This window comes from Haliaeetus albicilla, chromosome 7 (genome assembly GCF_947461875.1).
Source record: "Haliaeetus albicilla chromosome 7, bHalAlb1.1, whole genome shotgun sequence".
Classification (NCBI taxonomy): Eukaryota; Metazoa; Chordata; class Aves; order Accipitriformes; family Accipitridae; genus Haliaeetus; species Haliaeetus albicilla.
In genome coordinates, this window is record NC_091489.1 from 1,362,387 (window position 1) to 1,376,849 (window position 14,463).

Below are 14,463 nucleotides of genomic sequence, written 5' to 3' on the forward strand. Positions count from 1 at the left end.
CTTTTTTTTCACCCTTTAAAAGCAGTGCTGATAAATAAATGAAAAGAATCTTACTACATGTGATGTATTTAAATAATATTTTTTACTGTTGCAGACTACATTAATTAATTCTTTAATTAAAATAATTACAATATAAATTAGAATAATGATATCAGAAATAGACAATTTGAGGTTGTTTATGTAGTTGCGTATGATTACCAAGAGTACCATTATAGAGAAACTTTAAGATTATAGACTGAAGGAAATTTTTTCTCTAGCTAAGACAGGACAGCATTTATCATCTTTCTTTCCTATCCATAATTTTCTTCTCATATGTGGAAAACCTGAAACCGTACCATCTTCCCCATTATCGACAGCATCTCCAATCCAAAGAGAAAACCATGTCTCTTTTGTCTTCTTCTTCCAAAGACATATATACTTTCAGAATAATTGTATACAAAGAAATATGAAATAATGTACATACCTCAAGGACTGCAACTGTGATTGCTGCAAAATCATTACTCCCTACATAATTCAGTGCAGATTTCCACTCCATAACCATGTAGTTTACCTACATACACATTAATCCTGAATTTAACATTATAATCTAAAAGATGACTTAGAATTGCCTAGGATGCAGTTTAGAGGTATATAAAAATCTGGAAACCACTCTAGCTATTGTCTTGTGAGAAAGCAACAGTGGTAATCCAAAGCAGTTTGCAATCACTATAGCATTATTACCCTGTATCACAGAATCCAAATAATTGTTGCACAGTATCTGAACTATAAAGTTAAATAAAATCCAATAACTGTAATAGAATATGAACATTGAAAGTAGCTACAATACAAAATTACATAAATCCTAGTGAAGATACAATTGCTTACACCTACCTACCTTTAGCCTTCAGGGATCTTGTAGCCAGATGTTCCCTTTACACCTGAAAAAAAGACAGAAGAAGAAAGCATTAGTGCTAATTTCTTTTTTAAAAGCTTTTAAAAATTGTATCAACTGACAAATGTTTAGCTCCTGGTAATGTGAAGATTCATCCATAGATGCTTGTTGATGCATAAAGTTTGGTCTGTGCGACCAAATCCAATATCCCTGCAAACCTCTATATTGTATTTCAAACTTATACATTTCTGCATTCATTTCTGGATGCTAGACAGCCTTGACTTCACCTGATGTAAACAGAAGATGTTCTGAGTCCCAGGGAACTGAAAGCAAACTGTAAACAATCGGTATTGCAATGCAAAGTAAAAGGAAGATTTTAAATTACATTTCAAGTTCTTATTTGCTTAAATACATAGGCTTTTCCTGCTAATGTTTATACTGTCCTAAGGTATGATATCTTATGTTTGTTTGTTGGATTCTTAATGTTTTTATTATGTGATTGTTCCCATACTATCAATGAAAAACACTGCCAAGATTTTGGTTTTAGAACTACATAAAACTAGAATAATTAAGACACTTGTAGAAAAGATATTGGACAACAAAACATTCTCATCTCAGTCCAGGTCAGCTGAAAAACAGCCAGCTAAGAAAAATAAAATCAGAACACAGGATCCTTTTACATGTGCCAGTGGACAGAGCCAAGAACAAGGAAGCTTTATGCACACAAGGAGACTCTTAAGTGGTATAATACTTTGACTTCTAAAAAGACGAGTGTCTTGTAAAAGTTTACTGCCTTTTTTCTCGTTTTACTGAGGTATATTCTTAGTTGGAGCCTAAAAATGCATTCTATCTAGTGAATTTTTTTTTTTTACTGAAATATGAATTTTTTCCCTAAATATCTGGCATTGTGCATTACTAAAAAAACTTTGAAAAATATGTAAGAGCCGTTCTTAGCAGACAAGATCATTGGGATCATATAGTAACTACAGTGAGCCAGGAAATGAAGAATCCTTTGCAGAAAATACAGCACAGCACACAACCTATACTTCCTACCTCCCTGGTAGCTGTCAAGAAAGGTAAAAGAAAACTTACATAATCTGCATACTCTGTGAACTGAGCACACTGACACATGGCAGAAGTACTGTAAACACCTTCACAGACAAACCTGACAGCAGCTAGCTATGTTTGAAGTGTTAATTCACCAGAACTTTGCACCCTGCAGAAGAGGAGCCAAACCCTTTGCCACAAGGGGCACAAGCATTCTTTACCACTAGTAGTGCGGGTTCCTCTCCCTCTTTTTGTGTTTCTGCCCATAAAAACACCAAAATGTAGGGTGAGAGGATGTCCAGGAGCCCAGCTCTTTTTCCAGATGGGACAGACCCCAACACCAGATCAGGTCAGCCACCTGAGGCTTTGCCTCTCTGACTCTCAAAAACCTTCAAGAATGGAAATTCTGTAACATCCCTAAATAACCTGCTCCAGTGCTGCACAACTGCCTGGTGAAGGCCCATTCCAGCAGCCCTGCCACCAATACAGGTGTACTGCTGGGAAGCTGTTCCTCTCCCTTCCTCTCTGCAATTGCATTCTCACGCTGTGCAGCTGTAATTTTGTCCTTTGCTTTGTCTCTCTTAACCTCACATTTCTAAGGTTATAAAAAACCACAGCTATAGTGTAACAAAAACATAAAGACATTGTATATATTCATTTCAGCACATAACTTAGGAATCATCATTTTAATCGCTGCAAAAGTGACAGCCCTTGCTTTATTAACTTGCTTCTAGAAACGATTGGAGGCCTCTGACCTTCCAGTGCTTCCTCAAAAATAAAGCTCTGCAGCTTTAAAATCTGGCTGTACGCTCTCTCTCCTCTCACTGCAGGCAGGGAAGGCTCTGCAGCAGCCGGCTCATCCTATCAATAAGGCTCGGTTAGCCAAGGTGGAGGATGGGAGGAGAATGGAACTGTCCCAGCTCCTCAATGAGATCAGGGCAAAGTATGAAACGCTCACCACCAGAAATCAGATAAAGACCATCATCTCAGCAAGGACCCAGGTAATGACTTCATACAGACATACACCTTCCAGAGTAAGGAGACAATCCCTGTCTATACAATTCCTCCCTCAGCCTCTATGAGGTACAGTATTTCCTTTTCAATGCAGCATATTATTGGGGAATGGATTTTGATTTTACTGCAGTAAGATGTGAACTAGACGATACGGAAATAGATTTTGTTTAGGGTATGAATTCACACTAAACAAATGCTGTGTAATTCATCTGGATGTTTTTCTGTACCTGCAACAATGATATTGTTGTGATTTTAAAAATGATGACATATGCTGTAACATGGTAACCTCTAGCACCATTTAGTTATCCCAGAGGAAAAGAGAATCTGGAAAATCAAAGGCAATGTAAAGAATCCATTTATATACAGAAAGCTTTACCATTTTTAGCACCTATATTAAAGAAAACTGTACCTTTTCAGGAACTATTTTATATTGTTCACAGTAAAACTATGTTATACTCTTCAGCAAATATAGTTTTTTCTTTCATACAGATTGATTAACTGTTATCAACACACAATGCTACTATTTTAGATTTACATACAAAACATCTCTAAAACCCAACTGAACTTTGAAATAAAACGGCACAACACTTTTCGGACATCAAACATGAAGAAATTCAGGGCGAAAATTAGGTATTGTATCACCTTGTTGTACTTCTTAGGCATTGCAGAAATTCTGGAGGTTTATTTTAACCACAGGCCAGACTACTGCTGCAATCTGGGTGATCTACACAGTAATCCAATGACACACAGCAGCAATAAACTAGATAGTTAAGCTAAGTTTGTATTTGTATTTGGCACAAAGCGGCCAATGTATATTGATATAATCTTGTCACATAAATTCTGCAGTACCCAGGCAAAAAAGGGTAAGCAAAGAATAGAGTGTTCACTTGTGGATTAGCCAAATCTAGATTTTTCACCAAAACAATGGCATGGTAAAATTACAATAGGTCAGTATGTTACGGGGGGGGGGAAGGGGGAGAAGCTTATTTTATTTGCTTCATAAGACCTGAATTAAAGACTTTATTTTCTTAGAGTTGATGGCATCATAAGAACCTACATAAAGCAGTAAAATATGCAAAAGAGCATGTATTGTTTCAAGTGCTTGTGGCATCTTCACTACTTGCAGTAAAACTCAGAATCCGAAAGGAAAATAACTTTCATAAGCAAAACAATTATTTTCGAAGTTAAATGCATGAACATATTATCTAAATCAAAGACGAGCCTAAATCTAAAATGACCTGACACATGCTCAAGATTGGCTTAAAAACCCTACATTTTCTTGCAAACACAATACAGTGCTTGTTTGACTATTTACTTTTTTCTAAGAATAAGCTTCAGCCTTAAGGATGGCAAATTATCTCAAATAGTATTTTAGATCAGGATTAAGCTTAGAACAGGCACTTCACTTCTGAATTGTTGCATTTAACATTGGTGACAGCATACACTCAGAAAACATGCCAATTTTTTCCTTCCTGTGATAGGTAAATCTTAAATAACCTGTCCTTACAGGACAAGGAAAAGTTGTAGATTTGGATAAAGATGCTACTCATGTTTAAATGAATGGAGGTACTTGCCCTCAGACGAGAATCTGAAATCCAGACAATGACTAGATCAGGCAAAAACATAATTACAGCAATTGTCAATTGTGATATATTCGTGCAACCACTCAAAAGGGCTCCCTCTCTATAAAGCTGTTCTTAGAAATAAAAAATACATTAAAAACAAAGAACCTTATTCAAACCTGGAAGCTTGAACTGACTGCAATTCCTCTTATTTCCGTGAAGTTAAGCCCATTTACTCTAGAGGTGAATAAGGTCTCAATACAACTGCTTAATTTGTATGGGAATTCCTCTACAACAAATATGTTAGGCATAAAGATGTGGCCAACTACTTGCCATCAAACATAGCAGTATAAGGGCTTCCCATCTAAATGGTACATAAAATATTTACTCATCACTGTTAGCTTTAACAAATTTATATGACTCTCAAAAAATTCCAACTAGGTATTTTTATGTATCTACTTTATTTTCATTATTTGAATATTTTTTTTAATATTGTTAGCTTTTTTTTATCCCCGGTAGCTAGAAGAAGCTACAATTAAAAGAATGGACAAAGATGCAGAAGCATTAAAGGCAGCCAGAGCAGAACTCTGTGAAGCGAGACGGCAGTGGCACCACATGCAGATCGAAATTGAATCTCTCCATGCTGTGGTAAGCATCATAAAATGAAACTTGAAATCTTCTAGGGAAAAAAATATCTTTTTCCTGATGTAAACTATTCCACAATTCTGTTTATGAACAATCACATCCACTATACAGCAGAAATACAACACACAGAGAAATGCATAGCTTTGCAGTGGACTTTCAGCTTGTCACACAGAGCACTAACCAACAAGCAATAACCCAGTCATTGGTCACATTTAAGAGTATTACATGTTTTGATTCAGGATCTGCCATTCAATATACATGTGTTCTCATGTTTTCACGCCTGCCAGACAAATATTTGCATAATACTCCCTCATCAAGTTCCCAGTCATTCTGCTTAACCAATTCACATCAAGTTTATAACTTTTTTTGAATCTGTGGACCAAATTTATCAATTCATTCATGATAAAATATGTCAGCAATTTACTGAATTCAGTAATATAGATAAGCTACAAGAGAACACAGACCACTCGGTTTTCATACAGTACTAAGCTGGATATCATTTCAGCCATACAGGTAAAAGCAGAAATCTGTAAAATCAATGGTAGTGGATTTCTGGTACAACAGAAGGCTACATTTTTTATCCTGTCTTAAATTATTACAGATTTTACTGGAAAATTTCTCAGCAAAAGTATTATCTTGAAAGCTTTACTCCTGTTCCTAAAGAATATTCTTAAAAGAACTGATGTAAAAATACAGAGGTTGTTAATGAAAAGTACGTATAACATCTTTATGCATATACTTTCCAAATCTTAAAATATGAGTTAAATTTCACAGGAAAAGGGTTTGGAACGTTCATTGCGTGCCACAGAGCAGCAGTACCACATGCAACTACAAAATTTAGAAGCTGAGATTGAATGCTTAGAGAAAGAGCTACTGGAAGTGAGAAGAGGTATTGAGAAACAGCTTCAAGAGCATGAAATTCTCCTGAACACCAGGATGAAACTGGAGGAGGAGATAGCAACATATCGCAGTCTGCTTGAGCAAGAAGAGAACAGGTACTCGTCGTTTAGACAAAAAGTATTCAAATTTATCTTCCATTTCAGAATATCTCATTGAAATAATCATCAGAATTGTAAATACCTGAATGAATCATTAAAAAAATCACAGTATAATATCCTTAGAAATGGTTTCATGGTAAATTAACTTCACTGATTTCACACTTTCTGGAGCTCAGAGTGTCTCCACAATCCATTGCAGATAATAGCATGCTTACTGCATCCTCACTCAAGGCACCGCATGTTGATGTAGACTTCGTATCCCATTAGCTGCCTGCCACGGGTTCTGTTTGTCTCAGACCATTGATGAAGCAAGTCCACACGCGTGAAGTTCTGGGAGAGAAGTTCATGTCTCATCACATGACAGATGGCCATCTGCATGTGGAGTTCATACTACTCGCTATCATTCAGAGTGTTTTAAGGCACACGTTAGGATGCTATTTCAGAATACACCTTCCAGTGACATTTTGCCCTGGTTGTAACTCTTCATGTCTGCCCTTTCCCTGGTATACAAACACCAGTAGTTGTAGACATGAGAGAGGCAGCTATACAAATGTAAACAACAAGGAGGATAAGGAAAAGGCAAAATATCACATCTTGCACTCAGCACTGGTATCTTAACAAAACCAGGCATGCGATTCTGAAATCTTTCAGTGGAACACTGCCTCCCTCAGTCCTTTCTACAGAAAATGGAGAGTTTCAGTCCTGGAACTTCACACTTTTGCATAAGAAGATTCCAGACAGGGGAGTCAGTTTCAGATTTAATGCTTCTAGCTCTGAAAATACACACAATTCGGTGTCAATAAAATTAAATAACTCTTCCTAGCACACAGCAAACTGACGAAAAACTGTCCAAAAATAATGAAGAAATTGCACAGATATTTTCAGTAACTTTCTTCAGTTCTATACTCAGAATGAGAAATCCAAACAAATAGTTGGTACAATCAAACAGAACTTCTCATGGTTCTCATATTTTTAATTTTTTCATAGCTGTTCATAAGACAAGTTTTAGATTAAAGTAATTCAGTATTACTAGATGACTGTAATAATTTTTATTTTTGCAGGTTTCGTTGCTCTATACCTGACCAGAAGGATGACAAAAAGCCTACCACTAGCAAGATTGCCTTTACACTGCCTTCAAGTGAGTTTTTAGACACTTTCCCTTTAGGGGATTATGGCCCTAAAGGAGGTTCCTAACTACTGACAAATTACTGGTTATTACAAAAGGATCTTCTTCCAATACAGCAGGAGAAAAAAATATCTCTAGGTCCTGTATCCTGACCTCACTCTTCTGCATGCTTAGTATATCTGCATTTTCTTTTACAGATGGTGTAAAGAAGCATGAAACTGAGAAGGTGGAACTGGTGACAAAACAAGGAATCCTAGATGGAAATATTATGAAGGAAAGTGCTGAAGTTCATGGCACTGTACAGTAAGAGAAACATGAATTTAAAAAAATAACAATTGAAAGTAAATGGTGGGCATTACATTTCTGTAGCTTTGAGTTTTCCTTTATTTAGTATTTGTTATATCATGCCCATACAGCCAAGAAGCTCCAGAATGACAGTGATAGTTCTTGAAGGTATATTGAATGGCATGTTTTAACAATACATTAAATTTTAAAGTTCTTTTTATCAGCATTTACTTCATAAGCTAACAATATCATGGTAATGCTTCTGATTTGTAATTTGTATTTCTGTTAAGAATGAAACTATGAATAATTCATCTAGTTAAGGTTGAAAGCAAAAGAGCCCATACCATGTTTGCAAAGTCCCTCTGGGGCATATTTATGCATATAAATCCAGGCTTGGCTGCTCTACCTTGCTATTTGGAAACTCCTACGTTTCACCAATTACCAAACAGGGAACAGAGAGCTTGGCTCCTAAATGGACTTATGAAAGTCTGTTAGTATGCATTATGCACCTTAAATTACTTTAATAGTATTGGATTGCCCCATTCTTTTTTTTTTTCTGCTGCTCTTTAAGCTCTTTTGTAGACTAGCATTTAACGTTACATTTAAAACAAACTGTAGTGTAGCATGTCACTAATACTTAACTGTAATCAGCTGTTGAAAACATGCAGAAATTTGGATTAAAAATTAATGCCATTATATGGTCCACCATAGACACTCCATACCTGAAGCTTATTTTCATACATGAGAGTTGTTCATCTTACACAGTCTGACAGATTTGCACAGGCCTGCTTGGCTGGGTAGTTTACCTGAGTAAGGCCCCCAGAGTCAGACTTTTAGATCTGGATCCTGACACATACTTAGAGGATGAAATCAGTTGGATTTGGGTGCCTAAATATTATAGAATCAGCTAGAGATTTAATTCTCTGTATTTTACTTCTGCCTTTTTTTTATTTTTTAAGTTAATGTAGATCTACATTCTGAGGTTTAGATCTGAACTAGATTTTTCTCCTCCCTATTTTGAAGGCTTTCAGATGCAGGAATTCTGTCCTGCCCACTATAGCACAGGGATTTCTTGCAAAGTTTTTGAACTTGGATTCCAAACTTTCTCCTTGGAAACAAACTGCCTGATGTGTTTGGAGCAGTGGTTTTGTATCCATGCCCACTTAAAAGTACAAAACCAAGAATATAATGAACCCTCACCCTTTATTTAGCTTTTCTGGAGAATGAACCTGTGAAAAAAAAAGAAAAATTCTAGTTTCTCAGTACCCATCTAAACTAACTTGATGCTTTGTTATGCAATTTATCTGTACATTTAAAAAGCAGTCCTGAAGACAGATAATTCATATCGCCTAAAGGATCATAAATACATTTGCTTTATTGTTTCAGGACAGAAAAAGTGGATGAAGTCATTAAAGAATGGGAAGGTTCTTTCTTTAAAGACAACCCTCGCTTAAGGAAAAAATCAGTTTCATTGCGCTTTGATCTCCACCTAGCAGCAACGGATGAAGGATGTTTACACACAAAAAAGAAAACTCTTCCCGACATTGAAGTCAGGCTGGTAATGAGGAGATCTTGCAGTATTCCTTCTATCAAACCTTAACCTACAGCAAATTAACCCAAAGTTCATCTCCAATGGGCTCTGGAAATAAACTGTAGATGGACTTACACAGCCTGCTATCTTGCTACAACTACAAAATCTTACTAAGTACTTTGATTAATACAATAAAAACATACAAGTCTTTCAAAAGAAAGGGAGAAGAGCAAGGGAGTTAAGATTCCAGGAAACCTAACTTCTACTAGTTTTATACTCTGGGTGCAGCCCTTTAATTTTCTCATTATTGTTGTTTTGTAGAATTTCACCAAATATTACAAAAATTAAACTATAACTTTATACTTTGACATATTCTGCCTTTGTAAAAGAGAAGTTGTTTTCTCTTTCTGGAAATGAGAAATGCATATTTCATTCTCTTAATTATTCAATATTGCATACATATAATGACTGATGAATCCTTGTAATAATTTATATCACAACTGTCATACTTCTTGAAATATATTTTAAAATAACACTTTCTAAAAATTACGTACAAAGATGCTCTTAAAATACATAAACTATTAACAAAGAATTTTCTTTTAAAAGTGGCTGGTATTTTTAAATTCTTTTTTTTAGGCAACAACTGAGCAAAAATGTCTTTCCCTTACATAATTATACGCACATTTTTAAAAGTGTTGTTACAAACCAATAATATTTTAGCCATATTGTTCCACTGATTTTGAAGCAGTAATTTCCACTGAAAATCAATCATTTTTTTACGTGTCCACACATATCTGTGCTACAACTTTCTTAGCCATAGCAAGTAAAATTATACTCCTTAATTGTTCAAATGTAAGGAGTCAGCCAACCATTTTAATGCTGGGGTTTAATTAATTTTGCTTATTGTAACAATGTGAATTAAAATACCTTCAACAAATTCCTCTTCTGACAAATACTATAGCTAAGTTATGCTCTTGATCTAGTACACATAACAAGTCACTATCATGCCAGGGTACAACTACTATAGCTTCAAATCAAATGGACAAAGTAAGGGCAACATATTCAAAGTAAAATTCTACCACACCCCTTAAGTATCCCCCACTACTACTCAAAGTAGCTATGGGCAGATACAAAGTACAGTAGATGACCTTGCATCTGTACACAAAAAAAAACAGAAATACAAACTCAGACACACTTCTTTATAACGTTGAGACAAATTTCAAACAAAAATTCAAACAAAATTTTATTAAGATAAGAATGATGGTTTACGCGGATTTTAAAGAGGCTTGGATGTCAGAAACTCTCACCAAAATCACTGGGATTGCAGGGGCTCAGGATGTAGGAAAGCCACATACCATATTTGCTGGATTCACAGCAGCATGTCAAAGATTAATTTAAGTGTCAATATTCACCTTATTACTTAGAGCATGTGTTACAAAACCCGATACTACAAATTCTTTCAGTGTTAATTTATGCTTCTATCTTTTGTTAATGGTAAGAACAATGCATTTATATTGCCCACAGTTCTATATCTACTGTATGAAGCTGGCTAATTATCATTAACCTTAATACTGATCTGGTGTTGTTAATACTTGAGTATTTGGCGTCCTGAATGTATTAGCCTGCTCTAGTATTCTCACTATGCAGCTTTTTTTTGTGCTTATACTCTGTACATTTTACAATACTTGAATTTAAACTAAGTTTTAATTGCTTTAAGGCACTTTAAACAGGGATAAGAATTTACCAAAGTAAATTATAGTACTACAATAAAAAAAGTATTAAAATTGAGTTTGCCCATGCATATTTTGTGAGTTTTAATGTGTATACCTTAAAAGGAAAGAAGTAACAAATACAAAATAGAAGTTGTAGATAAGAAAATCTGTAGCACTGCAACCAAGTGTTTTCTAAGCTCTCCTCTACAATTAGAAAGACACAAATTCCCTAAGAATCTTTATCATAACATGTAAGGTGAGTGTTCTCCTGCTACAAAAATTACTCTTTTTCTGGTAAATTCAGTAACCCTGTCTAGATCTAAAGTCCCTTGTTCTGAGTAGCGCACACGAAAGAACAGAAGACAGCATCTGGCATACATAGTTTACAATCTAAAAGATAAGCTTACAGGCAAAGATAAATAGCAAGCAAGTATGTAATAGAAACATAGCTTAACGCACATACCTTCAAAACTGCTTAGGCAGACTTCCTTATGCAGGAAGAGCTTGCATAGACATATAAAAATTACTACACAAATACATGGAAGGTACTGCCATCTCTACAGTAAACAATAATGGAATACTCTTACTCACAGAGACTTTTTTTTCTTTAACCAGGGGGTGTTTGGCTTATTCTCTCACCTACGGTACTTCTTGGGGTATTATCTTCTCTAGCGTAACTCTAGATTTTTTTGTTTCCCTAATGACAGAAACCTCATCCAGCATAGTACGGAACACATACCTGACTTTGCCTTGCAATACAACCTCCATGTTATTTTAGAAGAGAAAAATTACTGTGTATCTATAGTAAACATTGTCTGGGATACTACGTAACTAGAAAAAAATGTTGACCTTCTTCCTATATGTTATTTCATCCATATAACAGCCTGACCTCATGGTTTCTGAAGCCATCTCCCTGACCCCAGCAACAGCACAAGTACACCCTGAGCTGTCCTGTGATGAGAAATTTATTCTACCCACAGACTTTGCTGTTGTTCAACACCGGACTCAACTGCTCATGAAATATACAGTTTCTGTTTGAAGTTTGAAACAACTGGCATAAACCCAGCTATACTGTTTTATGATCATGAAACCTGATGCTCTAAGAAAAAAAAAAAGACTGCAGTTTAATAGCTGTTTTTGCTAACACACGACATTCTGCAGGCAGCCCACTCTTGCCTGTTCAAGGCTATTTTCTTCATGTGCGACTTCCCAACCCTGACTTCATTAGCTGCATTAAGAATTGTTGCTACTCTAGACCTGGTTCAAGTGTGCATCCTGGTTTTAACTACGTTTCCTCCCCGTACGGTGCATGTGTATCTTTTGTATTATTCATGAATTCCATCTCTTCAAATGTAAAGATCTTACTCTTTTGTTCATCAACTACTTGAACTTCCACTAGTATCAGTGTGAACTCCATGTGGGCATAGAAAAAAAGAAGTATTCACAATAACATCTCACCCTGATTTTAGGTCACTTTAAAGCTGAATTAAGAATATAACACTGAAGCTTGAAAATATGGCAAAGAATTCTTCACTTCTGCGCTAATTAAATTCAGACCAGCTGAGCTAGTGGCATCTAATACCTGCAAACGTCTGATGTAAAAATGAGTTTGTCTCAACCTACTTTCCAATGAATATATATACTCATTACAAAGCTTATGAAAGTGTTGCTAATTAAAACAGTTGGATAAGAGCCAACTATTTAGAGCCCCCTGGTTAGTACAATGCAGTGTAAACAATCCTATTAAACCAGTAAAACTACTTATGTCATACGGTGTGTTAAAAAGTGTACACAGGCAAAACCTTTCACTATCAAAACATGGAAATCAGGCAAATAGCAAAGTAAAAAAACAAAAACAACATAAAAGAAAGTAAGAAATACATTGCTGGCTTTGAAAACACATATAATAATTCAGAACTATTAGCATGGCAAGTGAGTATCAGTAAAGGTACTTGAAGTCCATAATATTTCAATAAGCTGCAAAAATTTAGGATTTACTTTAATGTTATCAACATTAAATGCATTCTAACACTATCAACAAAACCATGTTATTAATAAACTAGAGATGAACGCACAAAGCAGTCAAAACCAGGGGAAAACCAGGTTATTTTTTCACCTCTTAACAAGTATTTTCTCACCTTTTCTTTAAAAATACTCTGCCCAGGTGAAACTGGTAGACTAAAAAGGCGTATTTGGCTGGCTGACTGAGGAATCTTTTCAATTCTTACTTTCTTTTAATTATGAAATTGAAGTCACATATCATTCTGCTGCTTGTCAACAAATTTCTATTGTGGCCACAGATAGCACACTGTAAGCAGATGAGGGCAGAGTTCTTGTCTCTTTACTTGTTCATATTCTTATTTAAGAACGAAAGCAAACTGGGCTAGACAAAGTGTAGGCATCAAGAAGAAATGGGCCTAACTTGCAACAACCTGGTATCATACTCAGTTTTTCTTCTTTTCACCTTCTACCGCTCTTTTGGGTTAGGTAGGTAGCATCTGTTTGGCTTTCCTTCAGCTGCCACATTCACCAGATCCACCAAAATCCTCCTTTATGGATGTCTAGAAATTTATCTTATTAGCCATATGACAGCATTTCAATGCCAAACTTTAAGTTTTCATACTGAATTCAGTCACTTTTAACAATTTTCACTATATAAAAGACTCCTATGCTGAATGCTGAGGTCTAAAATTCTTCATCTTTCTCAGACACTCAGAGCCACAGGGTGTATCGTGGTTTATATTTGCCAGCTTTTTACCTCCGTGTGTGATACCTTCACAATTTTCTGCAAAAAATTTTTCTGGATAATCCCACTGCTCCCAGTCTACTCTCTAATTCATAGTCCTCTGTGATTCAGCAGCTAAGTGTTTGAGTTGGTCAGTCTGATTTGGTTCAAAATTATAACCTACACAGATTTGTAACCTAGGGTCTTCCCTGCAGCCCATACGACCAGCCTTCCTTCGCGCCACTCTGCAGGCTGAGCTGCTTCCTCTGGGCCTTCTTCTGTGCACGCCCTTGCATCGACACACCACCATCTTCCCCACTTTCCTCACAGCACGGTAAGCACAACCAGACTGAGGGCCACATCCCGCTCCCGCTCAACCTCTTTTCGAAGAGATGCCATTCCCAAACCATCGTTTCGGCACTGCGCACGCTACGCAGCCAAAGGGCTCCCCGGCGCTGCCAGGACTGTTCACCTGACTTTATCGCCTGCCTTTTGGAGATTTATTCGGGCCCGGGCACTACACTGCAGCGTTTTTCCAGACGCCTCCCGAGCAGCCCTGGGAACCAGAGCGCCTCAGGGCGCCGCCGCGCGCTCCCTCTGAGAGGAAAAAGGCGCCAAACGGCAGCGGGCGCGAGGCGCCAACGGCCTCCCCCGGCCGCGCTCCCCCCGCCTCCCCGCCTGCTTGTTCGCCGCCGCAGATTCGCCACCGGGAGCCAGCGCTGCCTCTCCTCCCGGCCGAGCCCCTGCGGGTATGCTAACACCGACCGGGGCTGCCCAGCGGGGAGCCGGCTCGGCGGAAGAGCGGGAAGCGGGTTAGCCTCCCTGTGGAAAGTGCTGACAGGAACGTGAAGGCGGGCAGTTTCCCGCCCGGACCTTCCCCTTGCTGTCGCGGGGTGAAGGGGACGAGCCCGGTGCTGGAGACTGCGAGTCTAGGGCGGAGACAGCCC

General features: G+C 37.2%; 1 protein-coding gene and 1 long non-coding RNA gene across 3 annotated transcripts in view; one reads left to right on the top strand and one right to left on the bottom strand.

Moving 5' to 3' along the window:
* Positions 1 to 14,448, bottom strand: part of LOC138685932 (uncharacterized) — a 68,443-nt gene extending 53,995 nt beyond the window's left edge. Inside the window, exons 1-2 of the long non-coding RNA XR_011325306.1 lie at positions 12,930 to 14,448; positions 875 to 917 (exon numbers count right to left, since the gene is read on the bottom strand). This is a non-coding gene — a long non-coding RNA (uncharacterized lncRNA). The remainder of the gene's footprint in view (positions 1 to 874; positions 918 to 12,929) is intronic.
* KRT222 (keratin 222) lies at positions 2,678 to 10,867 on the top strand. 2 transcript variants are annotated; one of them, XM_009920438.2, is made up of 6 exons: positions 2,678 to 2,919; positions 5,014 to 5,142; positions 5,914 to 6,134; positions 7,199 to 7,275; positions 7,461 to 7,566; positions 8,935 to 10,867. In XM_009920438.2, exons 1-6 carry the CDS (start codon positions 2,824 to 2,826, stop codon positions 9,146 to 9,148), a joined length of 843 nt encoding a protein of 280 aa, XP_009918740.1. In that variant the 5' UTR covers positions 2,678 to 2,823; the 3' UTR covers positions 9,149 to 10,867. The 2 variants fall into 2 exon arrangements, with proteins under 2 accessions (XP_009918740.1, XP_069642456.1); XM_069786355.1 differs by having other exon boundaries at positions 2,801 to 3,001.
* Positions 14,449 to 14,463: the final 15 nt, after the last annotated feature.